General features: G+C 42.3%; 1 protein-coding gene across 5 annotated transcripts in view; it reads right to left on the minus strand.

Moving 5' to 3' along the window:
- PLXNB2 (plexin B2) overlaps window positions 1–26366 on the minus strand; it is a 350959-nt gene that overhangs the window by 60044 nt on the left and 264549 nt on the right. For all 5 annotated transcript variants that reach the window (XM_090042147.1, XM_090042148.1, XM_090042149.1 and 2 more), the window contains exons 13-17: window positions 23301–23393; window positions 22013–22094; window positions 13864–14036; window positions 12633–12781; window positions 11124–11232 (exon numbers count right to left, since the gene is read on the minus strand). In XM_090042147.1, coding sequence (XP_089898273.1) covers window positions 11124–11232; window positions 12633–12781; window positions 13864–14036; window positions 22013–22094; window positions 23301–23393 — 606 coding nt within the window. The remainder of the gene's footprint in view (window positions 1–11123; window positions 11233–12632; window positions 12782–13863; window positions 14037–22012; window positions 22095–23300; window positions 23394–26366) is intronic.

Raw genomic sequence — 26366 nt, forward strand, 5'->3', positions numbered from 1 at the left:
CTATATGAAATATCAGCCTGTCTATTTTCCTTTAGTACCCTGCCTGTAATTGTCATGGTCTTAATGACATCATGATTGTGCTATCATATCATTTTAATCAGTCTTTTGTTTGGTTGCAATTTCACTTTCTTCTCTAGCATAATGCTGAAGAAGCCTATGTAATCTTAGCACACTGACTAATGCCCTCTAGCATGCATACCATTCAGCTTCTGGTTTGTGTGAATCTGCCTTGTCTTTGCACCTGAGCTTTTCAAGCTATTTATTTTATATAAACTGTAATCCTTGATGTGGTGGAGATAAGGAGAGAAGAAACAAAACCTAACAAGCTTTAGCAAAACAATTTCCTTTGGCATAATTACAGCGTGAGACTCCATGAACAGGGCATTTTCCATTGTTGTGTTTTTCTCCAGAGTACTCTCTAGTCTTTTCTTTGCATTTTATTAATCTCCCCAGCTTTGTACGTATACACAAGTTTTTGCGGAAGAAAAAAATTCATATTTCTCCTCGTATTTCTCATACTTTTTATATGCTATTTGGTAAATTTGAACTGTGTCTGTTCCATTTATGTTCAGAATATATATCTGAGCTTGTCTGCTAGCTATGCACATCTCTTGTCCTTTGACAGTCAGTGCAGGCTCTGAACAGTCTCATTCAAGCTTCTGCATTTTTCAGCCTGTTTATTAGCCCATCATAAATTAGTTTATCTTTTAATAGTCGGTGATTGCATGAGTCAGTCCTTTTGCAGTTAGGCAAAATATGGATCTGCTGTTTTTCCTGACTCTTGATTACAATTTAAGATGGCATCTATGCAACTGAGTTGAAAAAGCTTTTCAGGTGTTTCCAAGTTTTTATATGGGTCTGCTCCTCCAAGTCCATTGCTATCATATCCAGACGCTGTTGGATCATGAGGCACTTCTGCTCAGCTGACAGCAGAACAGATCTTAATCCCTTTTCCTTTACTATCCAGCCATATAACAAAGTTGTAGTTTCTTATTGTCCTCAAAATCAGTGTCCTGTTGGTTCACATCCATCTTGTTGGGGACAGGAATCTTACATCACCTATAATCATGGTCCTGTTTGGCTGCTCTTATTTATAATGTGTTTTGCAATTTTCTTATTTTGTTGGTTCTTGCTGGTGTCCAAAACTCATTCAGTTCTGATGCCATGTTCAGTTCTGCATCAAGCCTGGGTGCTCTTACTTCTTCCCCCCACATATACAATCCACCACCTTGAAGTGGAACTTTTCACACCATCTAACCTAACAGGTGCTATTGAGACAAGTGGGAACTGTTACCTTGCTAGAATGCAGAAAATTCAAGGGCAAAAAGAGCCACCAATCAGTGCGAGGGTTCAGAAGTGAAGCAGCAAAAGGAAAACAAAGAAGGTTCTGCTGTTAGAGATGTACAAGAACTTTGGCAAAATGCTGAGCTTAAAGAGAAAATGCTGGGGCAAACGTGGCCACCTCAGACTATAGCCAAGAGGAAGAGGAAAGAGAGGAGAGTGACAAAATACATCTTCATGAGTATACCATAACGAAACAGGACTGCAGCTGCAGCAAGAAGAGTGCCAGCCACAGATGAGTCTGTTAAATTGATTTGGCAGAACAACTGGCAGAACAGGAAATGGCAAAACAACTGGGCTTAAGTCCAGCTTCAATCTACTGCTGTCCACCACTTCTACTGCAGCCAGTGGCCCCTGTGCCAGACATTAGCCCGTCCATGGACCAAAACATTCCATCCTCAGTGGTCAAGGCGAGGAAATAAGTCATATGGTATTGTACTTCCTTTTCCACCTACCATCCTGGTGAATGTAACAAACCCAATTAAGGTTCCAGGGCTGCCAGTGTTATTCAATTTAATGGATTCTTTCTTATTTAGTGCCTTTGTGTGCAAGGATAATTCCACAAGAGCAGCATCAAATAAACACATAGATGAAATTTTCACTTAGATGCACTTGCTACTCTGGATTAATCAAGGTTTCCTCCTCTTTAATTTCTTCCTCCAACAAACCAAGATTATGGGAACACATTCTTGTCTCTCTTACCTGCTTGTCTCTCTTGTCTCTCCTAGACATGCAGTCATCCCCAGCTAGAATATGTTCTGGCTTCACCAGGTCTGTTAAGCAGCACAAGCATCTTCCTCTCATAGGCCAAACTACTCAGCCTTATCCTGACATATTCTGTGCTACATCCTGCCCCAGTGATATGCATAGCCTTTTATATACAGTCAACTGCTCAGAAGACAGCACCACTGGCTCTTTAGTTGACCAGCTGTGCACTCCATAACCATACAGTTCTTGCCTACACTGTAATGAAAGCACTTTCTATTAGGCATTCTTATGTTAAGGCAGAGCTTTATGAGACAGGGTAGCAGAAGATAGGTTGGGTCTGCCAAAACAAAAATGACTACAGCCTGTCTACTGATATCCACAATACCAGAAGGTAATAAAATCCCAGACTAACCTAAATGAAAAAGGCTAGATTAGGGGTTGACAATGTTTTTGGGCAGTGCCAAAAACACCTGCAACTGCAATTTGTAAGATGTTGGAGTACCAAAGGTGGATAGAGGGGGAGCTGCAAGGGCCAAACAAAATGCCTTCACATGCCATGCTCTGGCACGTGTGCCAGGGGGTTACCTAGCCCTGGGCTAAATCTTTGAAAAACCCTGGAATCATATACTCTGTCCAGTTTCCTGTGAACCGCTCTCTGAAGCCACCAAGACCTGCAGTACTAGTAGTAGTACTCTTTGCAGTTTGTATGATCTTGTGTAGCTTGAAGGGAGAGGAGATACCAGCATGTGTGCCAGTGATGATCAGTTTCAGCACAGTTTGCACTTGTTTCCTGGACCCAAACTGACAGTTGCATTGAAGTCAGTGTTTCTGAGTCATTGTTCTGGTTGGGACTGAAGACAACACATGGAAGCAGAAGGGGTGTACTATAACAAGTTGCCAGGTACATATCCCTTTCATCCACGTGCCTGAAATGGATAAAAAGTATTGCCAACATACACAGTGAAAAATTGGAAGGAGGAACCCCCAAGGATGCAAAGACCCCAGTTTTTCAATCTTGTGAGAAGTGCATACACAGTAACTCAGGTGTGGCTTGCGTTCCCCTTTATAGCATGGATGCTCTCATAGGGCCAGCTTGAATGGAGTAATCAGGTCAGTAATGCAAGGTAATAGTAGGTGACACAGAGCCTTGCACTGGCAACCTTATGGTCTCAAGCTCACAACTCAGGACCTCCAGGCACAGAGAAGTCCATATTGAGCACAAGCCCAGATGCAGCAAATTCATCAGAATTCTCCAGCTGAACACTACCTTCTCCGCTGGCTTTTACCCAGTCTCCTTATAGATTCATAGATGCTAGGGTCGGAAGGGACCTCAATAGATCATCGAGTCCGACCCCCTGCATAAGCAGGAAAGAGTGCTGGGCCTACATTACCCCAGCTAGATACACATCTAGCCTTCGCCTGAAGACCCCCAGGGTAGGGGAGAGCACCACCTCCCTTGGGAGCCCGTTCCAGACCTTGGCCACTCGAACTGTGAAGAAGTTCCTCCTAATATCCAATCTAAATCTGCTCTCTTCTAGCTTGTGGCCATTATTTCTTGTAACCCCCAGGGGGGCCTTGGTGAATAAATACTCACCAATTCCCTTCTGCGCCCCCCTGATGAACTTATAGGCAGCCACCAGGTCGCCTCTCAACCTTCTCTTGCGGAGGCTGAAAAGGTCCAGTTTCTCCAGTCTCTCCTCGTAGGGCTTGGCCTGCAGGCCCTTAACCATACGAGTGGCCCTTCTCTGGACCCTCTCCAGATTATCCGCATCCTTCGTGAAGTGCGGCGCCCAGAATTGCACGCAGTACTCCAGCTGCGGTCTGACCAGCGCCCGATAGAGGGGAAGTATCACGTCCTTGGACCTATTTGTCATGCATCTGCTGATGCACGATAAAGTGCCATTGGCTTTTCTGATGGTTTCGTCACACTGCCGACTCATGTTCATCTTGGAGTCCACTAGGACTCCAAGATCCCTTTCCACTTCCGTGCCACCCAGCAGGTCATTTCCTAGGCTGTAGGTGTGCTGGACATTTTTCCTCCCTAGATGCAGCACTTTGCATTTCTCCTTGTTGAACTGCATTCTGTTGTTTTCTGCCTACTTGTCTAACCTGTCCAGGTCTGCTTGCAGCTGCTCCCTGCCCTCCGGCGTGTCCACTTTGCCCCATAGCTTAGTGTCATCTGCAAACTTGGACAGAGTACATTTCACTCCCTCATCCAAGTCGCTGATGAAGACATTAAAGAGTATCGGTCCAAGGACCGAGCCCTGCGGGACCCCACTGCGCACAACCCTCCAGGTCGAAACCGACCCATCCACCACAACTCTCTGGGTGCGACCCTCCAGCCAATTCTCCACCCACCGGACTGTGCAGTCATCCAAGTCACAGCCCCTTAACTTGTTCACCAGTATGGGGTGGGATACCGTATCAAAGGCCTTCCTGAAGTACAAGTATACGACATCCACCCCTCCTGCTGCGTCGAGGCGTTTTGTAACCTGGTTATAAAAAGAGACTAGATTGGTCAGGCACGATCTGCCTGCCACGAACCCATGCTGGTTTCCCCTCAGCATAACTTGCCCTGCCGGGCTCTCACAAATGTGAGCCTTGATAATTTTTTCAAAGACTTTGCCAAGGATGGAGGTGAGACTAACTGGCCTATAGTTGCCCGGGTCCTCCTTCCTCCCCTTCTTGAAAATGGGAACCACATTGGCCCTTTTCCAGTCCTCCGGGACTTGACCCGTGCGCCACGAGCGTTCAAATATTCCCGCCAGTGGCTCTGCAATGATGTCGGCCAGTGCCTTCAGTACCCTCGGATGGAGCTCATCCGGGCCTGCCGACTTAAAGGCATCCAGTTCCTCCAAGTGACCCTGCACCACCTCAGGGTCCACGCATGGAAGTCTGGTGCCTTGCTGCTGCCTCCCTACACTCCCAGTGAGAGACTTGTCATGCCTCTCGCTTAGGAACACTGAGGCGAAGAACTCGTTGAGGAGTTCAGCCTTGTCCCCTCTGTCCGTCACCAATTGTTTCTGCCCATTTAGCAGAGGTCCTATTCCTCCCTGGGCCTTCCTTTTACTCCCTATATATCTAAAAAAACAATTTCTTATCGTCTTTTACTTGGGTTGCCATCCTCAGCTCCATGGTAGCTTTGGCCTGTCTAACTGCCTCCCTACAAGCATGAGCAGAAGAGGTATATTCCTCTTTGGTGATCTCTCCCTGTTTCCACTTTTTATGTGCTCCCCTTTTGGCCCTTAGTCTGCCCTGGATTTCTCTGGTCAGCCAGGGAAGCCTCCTGGCCCCTTTCCCTCTTTTACCTCTCATGGGGATTGTCTCGCTTTGTGCTCGAAGGATAGTTTCCTTAAGGCACAGCCTTAAGTCTCAGGATCTAAGAAGCAGGAGTAGCAGGCAGTGCTCTTCCCGCCCCCTCCCCCCATTTATCCTGCTTACAGCTATTTGGTGGCTACTGGGGAAGCAGCATTCCTGTCAGCTACAGCTGAAGCTTAGAACTGTAACAAAGCATATGAAGTACATATGAAGTGATTATGACTAAAAAGCTAGAGCTAAAACCCTACAGCTCTCACAAAAGGAGCTGCCCAAAGGTCCTGGTGATGGTAACAGATCCCTCTGTATCTGTTCCCTCTTGGCTGGGTGAGTGACAGAAAAGCCTCAAATACGGGGAAAAGAACTGAATCAAGGAAGGTGATGACCTTGTATAGTGTCAAAGTAGTTTTGTATGGATCACAACATGGTATGTCCATGAGGCTGGTAGTGGTTGAGTTTTGGTTGCTGAGCAGGTGTGTGCATGCATGAGAATCAAGTGGGCAGTTTCAGGGTTTTTAGAATTCTGGTTTACCTTGGCTCCCCCTTCTCCCTTTCCAGCTCCTCAGGTGCCAAGAGTGCATGCTTTCGTATGGAAAAAAATCTTCCTGATTGGTTTGTATAATCACATATGAAGTAACAGCTTTCACAAAAGTCCCTTTAAAAATACTTTCTTTGGTACTTCAGTTGATTAAATGTCTTAAGAGCAATTCTGCAAGCTTTCTTCAGTAGGTGCTACCACCTTTCATGTGTGCTTTCTTAAGTCATGTGTCCTTACTTACTAGTACAGACAAAAGCTTATAGAACTGCTTTTGTAATGAAATCTTAAAGGTTTTATTCTGAACTTGACACTGGAGATCACAAAAATTAGGTGTGATAGTTCTTTGCTGTGGTATCTCTCTCATCCTTTCATCTCTCTCAACACTTCCTTCCCCCTCTTGGAAATTCAAAACATGAACACTGGGACTCAAAGATTGTACCACATCAGAGCTCATATTCTGAGAATTTTTTTTAATGTTTGTATGGGATTAGTAGCTCTGACTCATGTATTTAAGAAAAGTAGTCCTATCCCCTTTATACTTTGGCTCTGTGTCTTTGCCATAGTAGCAAGCAACAGATAAAGCCGAAGAAAAATGGTTTGATCTCTAGTTTTGTGCTGCCATTTCACTTATCAAAGACAAGTGAAGCCATCTGCATCTCATATGTTGACATGGCTGAATATCTGAAACTTAAAAAAACATTATATTTCTCTTCTGATACAAATGGTTATGTTAAAAAACACCACTAACTAGAGATACAAAAGAGATACAACTATCAACATTCATGCAACATGCAAGGCTTATAATACATATAGACTAACATGGAACAAAACTAATCTTCGTTGCACTTATCTTTTTAATAATGGTAAGTGTAAGGCCCTTGCCACACATTACACTTGAGATATAATCACCCAGGACCCCTCTATATGTGGAGGTAAAGGCGCAACTAGATCCAATGCACAATCCACACAATCATGCTTCCTGCCACACCATGTGTGTATGGCAGGAAGCGTGATTGTGGGATCTCATATTAGATCTAATTGTGCCCTGTTACTGGTGTAGGTGGAGCCCAATCCTGGGCTCTACTTCCATTGGCAAGAAGCAGGCTTCCATGGCTAAGAGCCTTCTTTGTTGCTGGGACTCCCAGCTGTGGGGACCGTGCGCAGCAGTGATTGTGAGTCGAGCGCCTGATGGGGCTCCAGCTGTAATGATAGAAACCAGTTATAATGTTATTAAACATTTTTGATCTATAACTTTATAGCTGGTTTGACTTTTTTAACACATGATAGTTATTCTGCATGTGTAACCAGTTTAAATTTATTGTGCAATTAACTAGCCAATTGAGTAATACATGTAACATATAGAGGAGGTACCAGTTAGTCATGTCTTAAGTTGTAACTCGGCCACACATTGAAATAGTTAATGGTGTCACATAAAACAAGGGATAAGCCACAGAGTTATACCATAAAAAATGTGTAATAACTTCCTGACTGGTTCTTAAGACACCATTAACTGAACATGTAGACAGGTGCACCCCCGTGGCTGGGAGCCCTGTCAGCTGATGGGGCTGCCAGGCACAAGAGCGTAACAGGGAAGCTGATCCAGGAACATGTGATGCACCCCCTGGAGCTGTGTGCTCACACCTGCATCACACCCACGTCCACTACTTGCCAGTTCAGGAAGAGTCTGGGCTTCCCATGTACTGGTATGATGGGATCTGATCATGCTTCCTACCATGCACATGTGGCATGATTGTGTGGATTGTGCATCAGATCTTATTGTGTCTTTACCTGTACGTCCCTGCACTTCTGTACTTATGTAGCCATATTTCTTAAAAATATAAAGCAAAGATTATGTGATATGCTACGATTAAGGTGCTTTAAGCTGTTTATAGCAATGGTAGCATCTCTACCAATACTGAGGGAAAGTAATTTATGGATGGATTATAGTAGAAAAATACAGCAGGAACTATATTTTTAAAGAATATTTGTCTCTATTTGTGGAAACAGAGAATAAGAGATGTTTGGAATAAAGCACAGTTTTCTTTTCTATACCAAAAGTAGTCTGATAAACATTCTTGCAGAATAGCTACCCATGGAAAATGATCAAATAGGATCACAGACCATGCCAAGAAAGCAGCTTTTAAGATCATGTTAGCCAGGGGTGAGCTAAATATGACCTGTGGGCTGGATCCAGTCCACCAGCTGATGGGATCTGGCCTGGAGGCAGGCACCCACCAATTAATAGTATCCAACACCGCCAATGGCTGCCCCTGCTGTGCTCTGCATGGGGCTGAGTCCTGCCTGCTTCTGCGCAGGGCAGTGCCTGCTGCACTTCCAGCCTCCCCCACCAGAGGGCGCCAGTCTTGGTCAGCAGGCACAGCTTCCAGGCATGGCTGCTGCTGCCACGGCCCAAGGGACTGCTGGGCTCCCTCAGCCTCCACCAGCTCCTCCTTCTGTCCCTGCTGCAGTGCTTCAGACAGCAGGTAGGGAGGGGAAGCTGCAGTGTTGAGGGGAGCAGGGTGGACTCTTTCTGCAGCTTGCTTTGGTCCAGCTCATGCAGGGTTGGGCAGCAGAACGTGTGGATGGAGGTGGGGCGTGAAGGAGCTTGGCTTTTCACGAAGTCCCACTGGGCAGGCACAGGACAGGCAGGTGGGCTGGGAGCAGAAGTAGAGCCAGCGTGCATTTGGTGCAGCCCCGCCAGGCAGGCACGTGGAATGGAAGCAGCAGCAACAGGAGCCAGCAGAGGCTTGGCTGCAGCCCCGCTGGGCAGGTGTGGGACAGACCAACAGAGAAGGCAGTGCCAGGCTTGGCTCCCTGTCCCCACGCCCACCACACATCACAAAGAGTGGGCAAGGGGAAGCCACATGCAGCGATGAAGCCCCCCATATGCACACATCCAATCCACCCAAACCATCTATATGCCCCCCCCACACACCTCCACTCCCACCACCATGCACACCCCCCACCCCCACACCTCAGCAACACCCACATCCCACACCTACACATACACCCACACACCTCACCTGCACCATACCCAACCACAAACACAACTCTCCCCCTCCACACACAGCATACAAGCAACCCCATCCTCCCCTCTCAAATCAAAGTACTTCCTGGGCAAGGGGAGAGATGTCTGGTGGCAAAGGTCAGGGGTTGGAGGCAGGACTTCTGATCACAAGATGGTGACCAGGGGGCAGGGTACCTGTCAAGGGGCAGGGCTACCCTTGCAGCCCTCAATGCCTCATCAAAACTCATTAAGCAGCCCTCCAGCTGAAATAACTACCCACCCGTGATGTTGGCTAACTAGATTGTCTGCTTTGATATTTTGCTGCTATGCCAATAAGGACTTTCCACACTTGTAGATGCATGTATGCATGTGACACTTTTGTACTGATTTTATTCCTGCTGCAGTAAGAAGCTAGCTGTGTTTTCTTACAGAAATAAGAGTGAAGACAAAACAAATAAGAGGAAGCCGTGTCAGAATCTTTAAGGTAGCGAGCACTGTATTTCCAGGTATGTAAATAAGAGCACTCTGGAGAGATCTCTTTCAGTAAACAATCTTACTTCTTAGGAACAGCTTGCTCATTTTTATTATACTATGAAAACCTTAACTTGTAACCCCAACCAAAAGCATAGACTGGGGTACAATATAGCTTCAGTTTTCAAAAACTTGGTGTTTTGCTGATATTCATGCATCGAGTTCCCCCAGGACCCACGTAGGAAGCAGTCTTTTTAGCACTAAGAGAGCTAAGTCATCAGACCATCTCTTCCACCAGATCGGAGGGGGGTGGGAATTGGCTCAGAACTCTTCTGAAGAATTTAGACAAAAGGTCTTCTGAGCATAGGTGGATGGGTAAGCCTTCCCTTCAATAAGCTATTTCATTTCTGTATGAAGATATATTATGAAAGATCAGGGAATGCTTTACTGCCAGAAGTCAAATGGAAGTATCAGTGTAAAGGTCATGTGACACAATGAGTTCTTGCTAAGCTCTTGCCTGGTTTAAGTTTAACAGACATAGTCCCTGTTCCAGAGACCTTAACACAGCTCAAACAGAAAAGCAAAAAATGGGGCCTGGTACTTTTGGAAACTGATGGAGAGGGAGGATCAGTGCAAAGAGGTTCATGGAAAAACAAGCTTCAATGAGATATTGAAGGAGTTGAGGTGCTTTTCTGCTTAAAAAAGTAGACGTCTTATTTCTCACAAAAGCATGTCTTAGGAGAAGGTCTGTGGCTGGAAGCCCTGGAAAAAGTTGGCTGTGACTAGCTTTTTCTGCCCTATAAGGACATTCCATAGCTGTTATCCTAGCATCACCACCGATCTAGCTCCATTCCTTCCCTTGAGAGGGAAGGGAACTTAAGTGTTAACAAGTAGCATGAAGTTAAAACTGCTTCAGGAAAACAGACTGTAGTAAAATTCAGTAAGCTAGCTCAATCTCCACATGCTGTGTTTTATAGGTTTACTTATTAAACTATCAAATCTGACAACTGTATTATTTAAATCTCTCAGTGACAATAGTTCCCTATTAACTTCCAAAGACCACACAGATGCAACTGAGGCCACCAGCATCTACAGGGTCTGGTGGCTAAAGCCACAGGCTGCAACACCACCACATTTGGGGCATAGCAATTAAGATGCAATTGAGACTGTCCTCTGGCATGGTGACAATAAAAAGTAAATTGTATGTTTAATATGACTGCACACCATGCTGGCAGTGGCACTACTTATTTCTGTGTATGCTGTACTTTTGAATGAACCAAATTGATGAAAAATATAGAGAGATTAAAATACGCAGCATCCTTACTTATTCTTCCATGGCTACACATTAATTTTCATGATTAAGAATACTGGCTAATCTAAATACACTGATAAAAACCCCCAGTGCAATTACAATGCATCTGAAGAATGTCTTATTTTTCAATGCTCTTTTTCTCAGCACTGACAAATGCTAAGTTCATTACAACCATAGGTGCATTATTTGTTCTTTGAATTGCAAACACCATTGCCCTATTTTGAGTCTTTGTACCTGCTATTCTGGAAATATTTTTGGTCCTGTGGGAAAGTAAGTTGTAAGAGATAAGCATTTTCCACTATACTTGAATGAATAATCACTGACATTGCTGTTGATTGAATAAAAGCTATGAGCACAACCACCCGTGTTTGTCCTAATGATGCATTTTAAACCAGATGCATGCTGTATGTTGAATAAAGCAGGGTACTTACTTGGTATGTAAATTGCACTTCATTTGTTGATCTACCTTGTTTTCCATTTATATCAACTTCAATTTCACCGTGCAATTTTTCTGTCACACTTCCAACTTGACACACAATCCTAGTCAGAAATAATGCAGGTTTATCTTTAATTGCATAACTTTTCACTCATCAACTAAAAAGGTGAATTAAATGCATGCAGAAGGTGCCTGCTTGACCACACCAGAAAGTCATATCTTTGCTTAGCTGTCATGTGGCACATGCACGGGGCAAGCTTCCCTTTTTCCACAATATACTTTGAACACTGAAGTGACCACCACTAAGGTATATGCAAATATTTCAGTTCCGTATCTACCAGAAGTCAGACTCAGTACCCTTTGAATGGCAGCAATCTTGTGATCATTATTGATGGGCTAAATGCAAACTAGTAAAAGCAGAATGATACAACAGCCTTCCAACCCCTGCCCCCCCCACACCTTTGTTTCCTTCTCTGTTTTAAAACCTTAGCGGACACTTAATTACAAGCCACAGGTTCTAATTTATTCTATTGCACATATGAGTGGAAAATGGGTTTCTTATGTTCTACTCAACTATTCTTTAAAGTAATAATTCTGAAATCAGAAAAAAAATAAACAGTGTAGCTCTAGTAACAAAGCAGGATGCGAATGTATGCTATTGTTACAGGCTGTGCACTGGCAGAGCTTTTTATGATGGGACCTACTAAAATGAGCTTTTTTTTTTGGTTACCATTTGCTCTTCCAATCTCAAAATGATTCTTATTCTTCTTTAAACAATGCACTATTGCCTAAGAAAATTAAAAACTCCCCACACTTTTACAACTACAATGAACTTAAATTAGGGCCTAAATAAAGGGTTGTCAAGTTCCACTGCAAATGACTCCAGAATTATCTATCTGGGTCCTGGCATATGGACAACATTTTCCAAATTCTTGCAAGTCTTGGCATGTGTATTGCTGTTGTAATCTATGCTTTGTTTCTTATCCTGTCTACTATATTCTTAGAAGCTGCATCAAGTTTAGGAAGAGACAAGAAATAATGCTTTCAGAAGAACTTGTAGCTTTCAATATCAGAACTCACTTGATTGGAGACAGGTGACAATGGCACTGCTTGAAATGCTAAATTCCTATTAACAATGCCATCTAAGCTGTTGTATAATGCTTTATATCAAGTGATCTTGAAACATACCACTTCCTGAAATTATTTGTTCACTAAAGTGTGGACTGACAGTGATGCGTTTAATTTGAAAACAAATAAATAGTTTACAGACATATGCAGCAATTATTCATGACAGCTTTTCAAACAAAATGCCCTAATCATAAAGGAAAATGCTGTTTTTATAATTTGTTATTGTGCAGAAGTGCAAAACTTGGTTTTGTGCAAATCCTCAGAAATGTCAATAACAAGCATTTGAGGCATAGTGCATTGCTTCCTCCTATTAATATTTCCAGTAATTGTACAAATAATCCCTCTCCCCATAAAAATCATCATAGAAAACAATTACCTAGTGGAAACAGAGTAGAATTCCTTTTTAAAAATACATTCTACTCCTGCTACTGTTATACTTTTGACATCATCTGCTGTTATACCCAAATTAGATCCCATTATGGTCAAAAGAATTCCACCGCTCAGTGGTCCAGTCTCTGGTTGAATCTGTATGGGTAAAAATAGAAAGCAAATTTGAAACTAACAGTAGCTGTGTTCCTGTTACTTAAATTTTAACTTGATATTAATTGCTGTCAATACCTTAGCATTAAATAAGGTTTATTATATGGTTCCTAGAAAAAGAAAGGCTAAGAAATTTCTATATCTTAAGATCAAAGTTGATTTATACAACCCATAGTAACCTGCTGTAGATTTCATACTTCTAACAACAAAAGAAAAAAGCCCCCAACAGACTATGACTATCATCATATATATAATTCCAGGTTAACATTTATCCTGTTTATAATTTTATTCTAATTTAAAGCATGCGATATACCATATATTGAAAGCCCCAAACTTTGGGATTTCTCTCAAGACTATTCTGTAGAGGCACTTCTAGCCATCTTTCATATATTTTTTTGGTTTTATCATTATTTTCAGCTTTGGAGATTTGTGTCAAATTCACAGTACACTTTAGGACACAGAAATGGTGTACAGAGACCTAGAACTGAAGGTTCTGTTATCAGCAGATCCTACCTACTAATAATATGAGAGGAGGCTGCAGTGGCTGTGGATCACATGAATTATTTTTGTAATGGGAAGTAAGACAGAACAGACCCAGCAGTGCTAGATTTTCAAATTTAGCCTAAGCATCCACTCAACATCAGAACTCTGAACACTTATTGGGAGGCTCAGACTTTCTGATTCTTTTGGTAAACTTATGTTTCAAGCTTTCTTGTCATGTAGTTGCTGAAGAGTAGTTTGGGTAGAACAGACTTTAGTGGGGAGGGAACAACTTGCACTAGTAAAAACTCGTATTAACTCTCTGTAATCTACTCACATGTTTAAATGCTTACTGCTACCACAGTAGCACAAGGCTTTAAAGAACATGAAAGATGAAGGGCCTCTCAATAGGAGAGGTCTTACACATCTTCCACACTGATATCATCTTCTAGCTGCTGCTTTGGAAGTTTGCTTGACGTTTCAGAATGTGCACCCTGTCCCCTCCACCCAACCAGTCCCTTTCAACATATTCAGATATTTCTTTACGAAAAGTCAATATACTGGTAGGCAGGGAAAAAAAATCTTACGTGAGTAATGTGTGGAGGAGGACATGTGTTAGCAGCAACAGTATTACAGAGTTCCTTATAAATGCACTTGCTTGGCTTGCCATCTTCTTCACACCACACACACCTGTAATCACGCTCAGCTGCAAGACACAAGCTGCAGTCGCTCCGGCCAGAAGAGCAGTTGTACAAAGTCACTGAAGAAATAAAATGATTTATAAATCTATAGTATAAATTCAATTACTGGTTTCATAGTTGGTAGGGTGGGAAGGGACCTGAGCAGATCATCAAGTCCGACCCCCTGCTATGGCAGGAAAAAGTACTAGGGTCAAACAACCCCAGCAAGGTGTTCATCTAGTCTCCTGTTAAAGACCCCCAGGGTAGGAGCCAGCACCACTTATCTTGGAAGTTGGTTCCAGATCCTAGCTGCCCTGACCGTGAAGTTGCACCTCCTGATGTCTAATCTGAATTTACCCTCTGCCAGCTTGTGACTGTTATTTCTAGTCACTCCTGGTAGTGCACAGGGGAACAGGGACTCCCCCAATGGTCCCCTCTGACTAGTTTGTAACAGGCCACTAGATCCCCCCTCAGCCTTCTCTTGTGGAGGCTGAACAGGTTCAGGTCCTGTAGCCTCTCCTCGTAGGGCCTGCCCTGCTGTCCCCTGATCATGCGAGTGGCCCTCCTCTGGACCCTCTCCATGTTATCCACATCCCCCTTGAACTGCGGCGCCCGGAACTGGACACAATACTCCAGCTGTGGCCTGACCACTGTTGCATAGAGAGGGAGGATCACCTCCTTGGACCCGCTCGAGATGCATCTGTGGATGCATGACAAGGTATGGTTGGCTTTCCTGACTGCAGCCCTACACTGCCGGCCCATGTTCATTTTGGCATCAATAGCAATTCCAAGATCCTTTTCCGCCTCTGCACTGACGAGAGGCAGTTGAAGAGTATGCTCATTCAACTGTCATGGGAAACCAAAGCTGTAGTGGTATATCCAGAATTTCCCTTTCATTCAAGTCTACATATTGTATTTATCCATATGAAGACATTAATACAGAACAAGGCAAATATGTTTACTTTCTGCCAACTGAGTACTGAATATATACCAGATATACACAGGCGTTAAATGCTACCAGTTATTTAGAATTACCAATCCAAATACTTTTCAATCTGAACATCCATTATATATGGCTGGGGCTCATAATTAAGTACTAAATGCTCCCTACACAGCTATTCAAATGCTAGCTGAAACAAACAGGTCCATCAATGTACTGAAAATGAACAATCCAGACCATTTCAGACAGAGTGATATTCTAGAGTCCTAAGGAAAATGTCCCTTTCTTTATTATGGAGGGAATTGAGCAGTGCAGTACCCCCGTGATAGGGTAAGAGCAGTCCATTTTGGATTTTCTAGACTAAAAGCAGGCATGTCTACACATGCATTAATGGTAAGGACAGGTACAAAATAAATGTGCCATAACGAACACTACTGTGCAGTAGTGCCAACACACGCATTTTAGGTGATGCTAATGCACAGTACACTACTGTGAATTAGCTCATTGGCATGGGTTTTGTCTGCCATGCTAATAAGCAGTAGAATTAGTCTACTGTGCTCCAAGTGTCTCATGTAGACATGTCCAGCATGACTTTTTTCCTAAAATCCAGTGATATCTGTTTACCAAACCAGTATTCATTTAAGGGCTATGCAGCTTTTGTATTCCATTTCTTTTTTCATTTTGAGTTGCATCAATTGAGCATGAAGTTGCAGTTAAATCTCAGTTCCTTACCTAGCAACTAGAAAAGCCAACCGTCCCTTTGGAGACCGTAACAGAGCTGTCATGCTGCCTACTGAACAACATTGCTTTTATTGATGAACCATGAACCAACAGTCTCAATCAGGTTAAGATAAAGTTCCAGAGCTATGTCTCTGGTGTGATGCACACTCCCTAAGCAAAATAATCTTTTCCAGCTACAAGTGAGGCTTAGGAGATATAGGAGAGTAGCATACCATCACAAGAAGAGGCCAGATTTGTTTGAAAACTTTTGGATAGATGCTCAATGATTACCATAGAAGAAATCAGATAGGCTGAAGAAGGGCAACAGCATCTCAGAAGAGTAGAGCAGGTGATTAGCCTGCTAGTCAGTTTACCAAGTAACTTGGCAATGACAGCATTTGAGGAAGGTTCCTTGTTGAGATGAAATACAGCCAAGGAATTTCAATAAACAGAATGGGAAAGACACTCTGGAATCGAGCTGATCTTTTTTCCACAATACAATTTTCCCCATCAAGTCACATACTGACCATCCTAGGTCCTAGAGGTCTGGCAATGTCTACGATCTAGCACTTTAAAAATCTATTGCTGCTGCTTTTCTCTACAAATGTATAGAAATTCATTAAAGGTAATTCTAGGATGCTACTATAGATTTCATAGACATTAGGTCTGGAAGGGACCTCGGAAGATCATCAAGTCCAGCCCCCCACTCAAAGGGCAGGAAGTCAGCTGGGGTCATAGGATCCCAGCAACATAAGCATCCAATTTACTCTTGAAGGTGTTCAGTGTAGGTGCTTGAACCACCTCCGATGGCAGGCTGTTCCAGATCTTGGGGGCTTGGACAGTAAAGAAATTCTTCCTTATGTCCAGCCTGAAATGGTCTCACAGTAGTTTATGACTGTACGACTTCGTCATCCCTTGGGGCGCTCTGGTGAACAAACGTTCCCCCAGATACTGGTGATCACCCCTGATACACCTATAGGTGGCCATCAGATCACCCCTGAGCCTGCGCTTTTCCAAGCTAAAGAGCCCCACGGCTCTCAGCCTGTCATCGTAAGGTCTGTTTTCCTGACTTCTGATCATGCATGTGGCTCTTCTCTGGACTCTCTCAAGCTTTTCCACATCCATTTTGAATTGTGGGGCCCAAAACTGGACACAGTACTCCATCTGTGGCCTCACCAAGGCTGGGTACAAGGGGAGAATGACATCCTGGGATTTGCTTGAGAAGCATCTATAGATGCAAGCCAGCGTTTTGGACACTTTACTAGCTGCAGCATCGTATTGCAGGCTCATGTTCACCTTGTGGTCAATGATGACCTCCAAGTCTCTTTCTTTCATGGTACTAGCTAGCATAGCACTGCCAAGCCTATAAGGATGCTGCAGGTTTTTCCTCCCAACCTTGCATTTTTCAGTGTTAAACACTATCAGGTTGTCTTCCACCCATTTGCTGAGCCGGTCCAGGTCAGCCTGGATTGCCCTCCTGTCTTCAGGTGTGGATGCGTTGCCCCAAAGTTTGGTGTCATCAGCGAACTTGGCCAGTCCGCTTCTGACTCCAATGTCTACATCATTAATGAAGATGTTGAACAATATGGGTCCAAAGACAGAGCCTTGGGGGACCCCGCTGGTCACAGGGTACCATGATGACTGACTTCTGTCAATTATCACCCTCTGGGTCCAAACATGGAGCCAATTTCCCAGCCAGCAGATCGTGGTGGACCCAAGGCCACAATTGGCCAGTTTCGCCAAGAGGTGATCATGGGATACCAGATTGAAGGCTTTTTTAAAGTCAAGATATATGACATCAATCTCTTCTCCCTTGTCCAGGTGATAGGTCATCTGGTTGTAAAAGTAAATGAGGTTGGTCAAGCAAGACATACCTGCAACAAACCCATGCTGGGTATCCCTCAGGATACTGCTGTCAGCTACTCTGTTAAGGATGGCCTCTTTAATAAACTTTTCTAAGATCTTCCCTAGGATAGAAGTCAGGCTGATAGGCCTATAGTCTGCCGGATCCACTTTCCTCCCTTTCTTGAAGATAGGCACCACATTGGCCTTCTTCCAGTCTTTGGGCACTACATCAGAGCACCAGGAGTTCTCCAAGACCCATGCCAAGGGCTAGGTTATGATGCTTACCAGCTTCTTGAGTACCCTGGGATGTAGATTGTCAGGGCCGGCTGACTTCAAGGTATCCAGCCTCTCAAGGTGTTCTTTACGAGGTCAGCATTAATGGAGGGCAGGGGATTTCCCTCACCCGGACCTCCCTGTCCCGTAGTGGGCATGAGTGTCCCATGGGACTGATGCAAAGTACCCATTTAATAGGTTGGCTTTTCCCTGGGTGTCAGTTGTTCCATCTGGTTCAGCAGGGGCCCAATGTTGCCCTTGCTTTTCCTGTGGCTCCCCACATAACTGAAAAAGGACTTTTTATTGTCCTTGATGCTGTAAGCTAGTTGGAGTTCAGTTGCAGCCTTGGCTTTCCTGGTTTTGCTCCCTGCAGGACTGGACCAGTGCAGAATAATCCTCCTTGGAGGTGAATCCTAATCTCCATCCTGTGTAGGCCTTTCTTTTTAGCCTCAGGAGGTCTGCTAGGTCCCTGGAGAGCCAGGGGGACTGCTGTGGCCTCTTGCTGCCTCTCCTCTGAGATGGAATAGATTAGCTTGTGCATTGAGGATCGCTCCCTTGAGAAACAACCACTCCTCCTATGTCACTGTCCATTCATTTGGAGAAGTAAAGTGAAGTCATATGTTCCCATTCATTATTTTTCTCATCACCACTCTTATTCTTTTACCAAGCATGAAGGATACAGTGGTGCTACACACTACAGCTGCTCTCCCCTACCCAAAATGATGAATAACTCTGAAGAGTTATTGCCACTGAGTGCAAAAGAAGCAGACTTTATGCTTGTGCATTATCAACAAAACGGTTTACTAGATTTCAAGATGATAGTGTGACACTGGTGTCAAATGGGTCTATTCCAGACTGAAGAAGCTTTTAGTACTAGTTGTCAGCAATCCCTTGATTCACAGCTCACTGATGGGCCTTGAGGCAACTTAAGATCCTAATCCCTGAGCCACAGATCCACCCACAGAAGTTGCAGGTCTTTCTGTAGGAGGCAGTAGGCTTCAGGCTGGTATTCCTCTCCTTCTCCTTCCTCTGCTCTCTCTTCTCTGCTTTGAAGACAAGATGCTTTACCTTGAAATGGGCTGTTGATTTGTTGAGGTTGTGGCACCACTTGGTTGGCAGCCAGCTCTTCCCAATTCTTGAAGTTGGCATCCATTTTCTTTAAGTATACCTTCAATGTGTCCTTAGTGTTTCCTCTGGACACTGTGATGTCTTGGGATGTTACTAAGCTGGAAGTAAAGCACTTGTTTTGGGAGTCAAGCATTCATTTGCACACAGTGTCTGTTCCAGAGAAGCTGGTGCTTGAGGATCACTGACTCACTGCTGGTAACACTGGTTTTAGCAAGGATGCTGGCTGGCATTTGCATGGAGATCTTCCCATTTGCAGTGGAGGAATTTCTTGAGGCATCATTGGTGAGACCTCTCCAGGTTCTTCAGATGATGATGATAGGTCACTCATGTTTCACATCTGTAGAGGAGAGCAGGGATGACGACTGCATTATAGACCTAGATTTTGGCGTTTTTCCAGAGATCACAGTGAAGAAAGACATGCCAAAGCACTTTCCCAAAGGAGGGAAATTATGGTAAATCTCCTCATCAATCTTCACTCTAAGAGAGATGGCTACCAAGGTAAGGAAAGTGCTTGACTACCTCCCAGGTCCTAGCGTTGATGGTAATTTGAGTGTGTGTGTGTGTGTGTGGGGGGGGAGTCACATTCATGGCCCAGGGCAGGCTGACAGAGCACTTCAGTCTTCTTTATGTTGACAGAGAGGCACAAAGTTTGGTAGGCTTCTCTGAAAAGATCCTGCGCAGCCTGGAGGTTTTCCTCAATGTGCATAAGGATGGCATGGTCACTGGCATACTGAACGGCAAGGATGGTTGCTTTGAGTAATTCAAAGAATACATGTGTGGAGTCTCAGTACCAGCTCTTTGCCATTCATTTGTAGATTTCACCAGGTAATGGCATCCAGTCCAATTACCTTATAGTTCTTTGTTTCCTTGATGGCATGCCAGACTTTTTCTAGGATACGAGTGTTGGCAAGAGATCTCCTTTCAGGGTGTTGGGGGATGGACTTGATGCTGGTATCTGTCACAGTCAACTCTTGGTTGAGGAGTGCTCTTTCTATCTAGGTTGGATAGATTCATTGCCTTTTAGGAGCACTGAGCCATCCTGTGATAGCAAGAAAGTAGGACTGACCACATGTGGCACAGACATCATGAAGACGCAGGCAAGTGACTTGGAGGATTTTTATTAATTGATCCCACCAGTACATGATTTTTACAGAATGATTTAGTTAAAGGAAGGAGCTAGTCTGATCACTCCAGAGTTAACATTTTCCTTTATCCTTGGAACAGACTGCACAAGGAGCAGCAGGGAAAGCTTTTGCCATTTCTTTGTGAAAGCAATTTGCAATATGAAACAGATTGCTTTCCTAATCCAGCACCCAAATTGGTAATAGACTGAGATTGCAGAGGAACTTTAACAACCAGTGTTTTTAAACAAATCCTCCCTTTTTGTACCCATACCCTGAAATACTCACCCACACTACCACATGGCAATCTGGCAAAATGAGGGAACATATTTACTGAATTACTCTGTTAGCCTCCATATTCTTCCCCTCTCCTGGAAACAAAGTTACTACTGCAGTACCTTGCTGGCCCTCTCGCATCCAGATGCACAGAAGCAACACAGAGCTAGAGCTTTAAAGTGTTAAGCAGTCTTCTTCATTCACTGATCAACTCATTAAATGTACCGGCAGCAAGCCAGTCACATTAGGTTTAGACTCTTATCCATCACCCTTAGATACCAGCTGTGGAATCATTGATAAAAAGGACAAAGGATAAAAGGGATATATTGGATTCCATACTGTTCAGAAACCCCAGAGGTTTGAAATGTAAAATGCTCTCTTAACTTAGTATTCACTAAGTGTTTTATACAATGAAGGGATTCTTTTACTGGTGAGTTCAAAAGTGCCAGAATTGAAATAATTGAGTAGCTTCTCAGCAGCTCCCAAATATCTAAAGTCAATTCATTTTAAGGTGCATAAAGACCATTATACTGTGAATTTCAGATGGCAAAGAAATTTTAAGGCAAGGGAGAATTTGGATAAAAACATTTTGTGGAGGAGAGAGAAAAGCTATTTGCTTGTACTTTTCAGTCTCCCCTTTGTGGTGTTGTAAATCTGTATCTGAATAACAGCTTAGCTTTTCTGTGCAAGCTCCTACTAAAATTCTATATTTTTAACATCACAGCTTTTTGGAATGGAGATTATGATGCTGTATCATTATAACATGATCTTGCCATTAGAGCAACCTGGCATGAAGCATCAAGTGTTCTCAGTACTGCAAGGCCAACAAAGGAAAATTGATTTTAAAACCCATGTCTCTCTGTTGCCTATAAAGGATCAGTTTAACTATTATTATGCATACAAAAATAATGTGTTTTTTTCCATGGCCATATAACTCATCAGTCTCTGATGCTGACTTAAAATAACATACACACCAACTTCCCAAGAGGGACATTTTTGCCTATATAAACTCTTGAAAGGACTCTAAATATCCTCTGCCTGAGGATGCAAGGTGATATGCATTATGTCCTAAACCTAAAACTGTTTTATGTGGGTGAACCAGCTCCCAATGATTTCACTGGGGTTGCCAGGACAGGGCATAACTGGGGCCAAAGATTTTATTGACATTTACTTCATTATGAACTAAGAGCTGCAAAAATAAACAAACAAGCAATTTATGGCAGGAACCAATCTTTTTCCTGTAAACTACTTAACACAGTTTTTGTTGCCATAGAAATAAATGAATAAAATAATGAGATGAAAACACACTGAATATATCTGTGGTTGTTCATTGCCAAAACAAAGGAAGACTGTAGACTGTATTAGTGATGATCTGGGGTATAGTTTTGAGACCAAATCCCAGTCTGTAGAGATGGCACTAAATTCAAGTTTTTTTAAACTTACAGAATTTTAAAGATTTTAACAAATTACAATTTTACATGATAACAATAAGGCTCACAGTACTATTTTTAAAGAATTACTTTTCAAAGCAGAACCAAAGGTTGAAAATAGTTTATATGTTAAAGGCATTTTTAAAGATGCTAACATTGACAGTTAATTCAGGAGGTTATAAAGTCATATACAATTAAATGATTCACCCCAAACTGTAAAACATGAAATGTTAATATTATCTTCAAAGCGACAAAATTTATTATAGTAATAAATCTCAACATATGGTAGTTTCCCTATTGGTAAACCCATATTTCATACTTACCTGTCAGGTTGCTGTCAATCTTGACCCCATCTGTTTTAATGGATAAATCAAGTGGTAGAGTTTCATTTGCACTGTAGGAAAACTAGAAAAATATGATAATATATCTGTATCAGCATGGATAATTTTCTTGTCCTACAATTCTTAATGCAAAGAATGAAGAAAGAAAAACAACCTAAAACATTCCAAATTTATGTTCTATTTGTGTATTCTTGTTCAAATATACTCAGGGAAAATTTTGGTAATAAATCTAATCTACAGCAATCAGAACCTGGTAAGGGTCAAGGAAGAAAAATACCCAAATTGTCAAGGGATCATTAAATTTTCACTGATGTGAAATATATTACAGCAATAGGGTGTTCAAGGAGCTACAATACTGTATATAGAGACTTTCAGCAGCTCTACACCTGATGAATTCTTTTCCACACAAGGAGGCACATCATTATTACGGACACAGTACACTCCTGCCAGACAATGGGGGCCACATGTACTCAGTAGTGCAGCCTGCTCCCTCTAACAAAACAAAGAGCTTTGACCCATACAATGCTACTTGCATTGGAAGATGGTGGCCATGACAAGAGGCCCCAAGCAGTGAAAGACAGAAAACATACAACACACATACATTAATATAAATGCCATGTTCCAATCATTTGGACATTATTCATCAAAATGCTGCATAGACATCTTTCTTCAAAACTTAGCCAGTAAGGTTAGGAAAGCTTATTTACTCAGGCTTTGTTTTAACAGTGTCTATGAGCTTAAATTACAATACAGTATACGGGCTAAAAAACTTTTTGTTTTTGTTTTGTTTTTTTACAGAAGCTAGGATGCAATAGTAAAATATCTCAATTTTTCCCATTCTTAGAGATGGACAAATTGAATCAAAGGAAAGTTGCAGGTAGGGGAGAACTCAGAAGTTACTTTCCTTAGCTCCCTATTCAGTCATCTTAACCAGGCTACATAACACCTCTTCTTTCCTCAATCCCTACATAAAATGGTCCAGAGTTCCTATGGGTAATTCCTATACGGAACAATTAAATAACTTAATAAGCTGAACCCACAGAGAAATAATGGGAAAAACAACAACATATGATTTTAGGGACAAAAACTGTGGTTAAAAATCATAGTCTTTTGCACTTTAGCCAATGGAGACTCTATGAGATGTTGCCATTATGGTTTAATCTCCCACATGGATCAGCTGACATGACATCTGCACATGTATGCACACTGTGTGTAACTGGCAGTGTTGTAACTGGACAAAATGAACTGAAGACAATTTTAACACACTGACCTTTTGACTCTCAAATGAGAATGTTCCATTAGCTAATTTGTTAACAGACGCTTCAAATTCAAATCGGTCATTTCCAATCACAAAGGATTTGCCCTATTTAAGAGAAAGAATTCTGAATTGATGGCTTAGAATTTTTACATTATAAACAAGATTAATGAAATGCCAATAAACATCCTAGTGATAAACAGTAGAAGACAACCCAGTGGAGAAAGATAAGTGCTAAAATTGGTCTTTCCAAACAAATGCCAAAAGAAATACAGCAACAGCACAATCATTTTTTCACTCTGACATTATCTTTCTAACATCTATTCAAGGGCACAAGCATCAGATAAATAAAGCAAGAGTGCGTCTAACACTTACTTTCAGCAATAACAAAAAACAAGACGTGCAGATGCACTGGATAACTTCACACATTGAATGTGTTGAGTGGGAATTCTACCTTCTAGGTTTCACGGGAGGATTTTGTCTGCAGGGATCTCAGGAGACAACTTGAACTTGTGAATTCCAAGTGAGGTTTTAGCCACATTCGGTCAAACTTTTCTTGTTGAAAAACTAGCTGATGTCACTTAAAAACCCTGTCACAAGACCAAAGAACCAGCCCGTCTCTCACTTTGAAGTTGCTTTTCTAGAACTAAGAGGGCCTGAGCAATGACTTGCTTCCCCTTTCAGTCAGGATCCTCACATATAAGTAGGAGACTGCCCTGCATCTTGTAGTTATAGCAGACCTTAGTTTCTCAGCTCCCTACTCCTGCTGCAAATTCTTTTGCTTTTGGTGCTGTTTTTTGGATAAAGTCTGAAGACAGAGAGATGCCTCACATCTCTTATTTTGTAGCTGCTGCCTCAGATGCTGGGGTGACAACTAACCCAAAAGTCATGAGTTAATTAAATTAAAAGAAGTAGAAAAAAGTAGCAATGATTTTCCCTTCACATAACAAAATAAGGGGAGGACAGTCTTCATTCACCAGAAGATGCGCACAGAAAGGCTAGGATCAAGGAGAAATACTGACTCAAATATGCCAAGAGGCTTGTTATATTGTGGAATGAAAGAGACTTATTTTGTCTATACAAGATCTTGAAAGAAGAGGAAAACAGATTCCTTAGCTCCAGACATACTTCTCCTGAGGCTTTAAAAGTAAAATGAGGCAGGGGACAAGGAGAATTGTCATGATGCTTGACTGCAACACAGACCAAAATATCTTCAGTGCTGATAACAAGATTTATTTACTATAACCAAGATCAAGGCAAACAAGCTAATAGATGTAAACATTCAAACTGTCACGACAAAACATCAAGACTGGTCTAAAATTTACTGTCAAAACCATTTTTTTTCCTGGAAAATTGGATCGACAAAATGATTTTACACATATAGAAACTTGCCTTCCATCATTTTTTGACAAGCAAGTTTAAACTACTACTTTGAATTAATCAAAAATGTTCTGCATTGTTAAAACATGTTCTGATAAGGTTAAAACATCAGCCCTGTATTTCAGACAATGTTCAACAGCTAATCCAGGGGTTGTCAACATTTTTGGGCAGAGGGACAAAAACACCTACCTGGAACCTCAACTTGTAAGATGTTGGTGTGCTGGGGCAGACAGTGCAGGAACCGCAAGGTGCCCAATCCTTGTTGTGGCAGTGCAGCCCCAGCCTCTTCCCTGCCATCTGCCCCAAGGCACACGGGCTGGCACCCTTGCCAGGGGTGCCTACCCCTGAACTAATCCATTTCTCTTCCAAGTTATGAGAGACACAATTGTCTTTCAATTCCATTTTGCTGCTTGATACACATAATCCTCCATCTTTTAAAATTCCCTGGAAATTGTCTTTTCTAAGGAACATTGTCTCTTTCTTACTTATTTGTCTTTATTTTATATTATAACATACAATGCATTCTTCAAAACTTTTAAATTATGCTGCTGAAAGCTGTATCACACCTTCTCATGTGCCTAATGGGACAAACTAGAAAAATACACATACATGCCGCCAATCACTATTCTGCTTGACTTAAGGTACCAACTTAGAGATCTCTGGAATTAAAAACTTGAGTCCCTAAATATTCATATCGATTAGCTGAGGGCTATAAAACTCATAACCATCTGTAGACTGGGCACATAAGGAAATATGTTATGCAAAAATAAATTGAAGCGCTGATTGTATATCTAAAAAGAAAAGGAAGACACATCCAGATGGAAGATTCAGAGTGGTGGAAATGACATTGAAATCATGGTGAAAGCCTGACAGATTTCTCTTAGAAATCAAAAGTAAGAAAACTGATCAGGCTTCAACCTCTCTTCACTATCTCTCTTGGTTGCTTACTCCAGTAGCAGCTTTTCCACAAAGCACTATAATAGCTTGGATTTACTTTAACTCCTACTGAATTTTTTCAAAGAAAGAAAGGACAGAAAATACTGAATAGTTTCTTTTCTTTTAGGCAGCCTACAGACCTACTTCCTCTTCAACAAAAGCTCTCTCTCAAGGCTCCATTTAGCATGGAGCAAAAGTCCATAAGTTATTAGTGTTTGGTTCAGAGCATTAAAAAACCGACTTTTGTGAAATAATTCATCCATCTCCTTTAGCATTTTAAGAAACTCTCCACTTCTCACTATGAGACAAATGGGTATCAGCTGTAGGAACAAAACTGACCTCAAGTCTTCACCTGCCTTCTGAATGCATTTTACTTATTATAATTTTAGGAAGACCCATTATGATAGCTAAGCCACTGTATTTATTCAGTTAGGTAATGCACTGGTATTTTAAGAGAGGTGCAAAAGAAACCACAATACTACTGCTGGCACTCCAAGTGTAACTATTAACTGGAAGATTTTTTTTGTTTTGGTAGACCTGTCACCTGTTGCTACTGTAAGACTTCAGCAAGACAGCAGGAAAAACAGAAAGGGCTTACAAAAATCCCAACAATCTCAAACCCTAAAGGATATTCACTATGTTCGGTAGGCCAAATTCCTTTTTTAATTGTGGTCTGTGGTCCAGGTCTACAAAACTAGTACTATATGCTTCTCTTGAGCCAGACTGAGGTTTGTCTAGACAAAGAAGATGGAATCTAGTCCGTAT

This window comes from Crocodylus siamensis, chromosome 4, assembly GCF_052110815.1.
Source record: "Crocodylus siamensis isolate JL-2025a chromosome 4, ASM5211081v1, whole genome shotgun sequence".
Lineage (NCBI taxonomy): Eukaryota > Metazoa > Chordata > Crocodylia > Crocodylidae > Crocodylus > Crocodylus siamensis.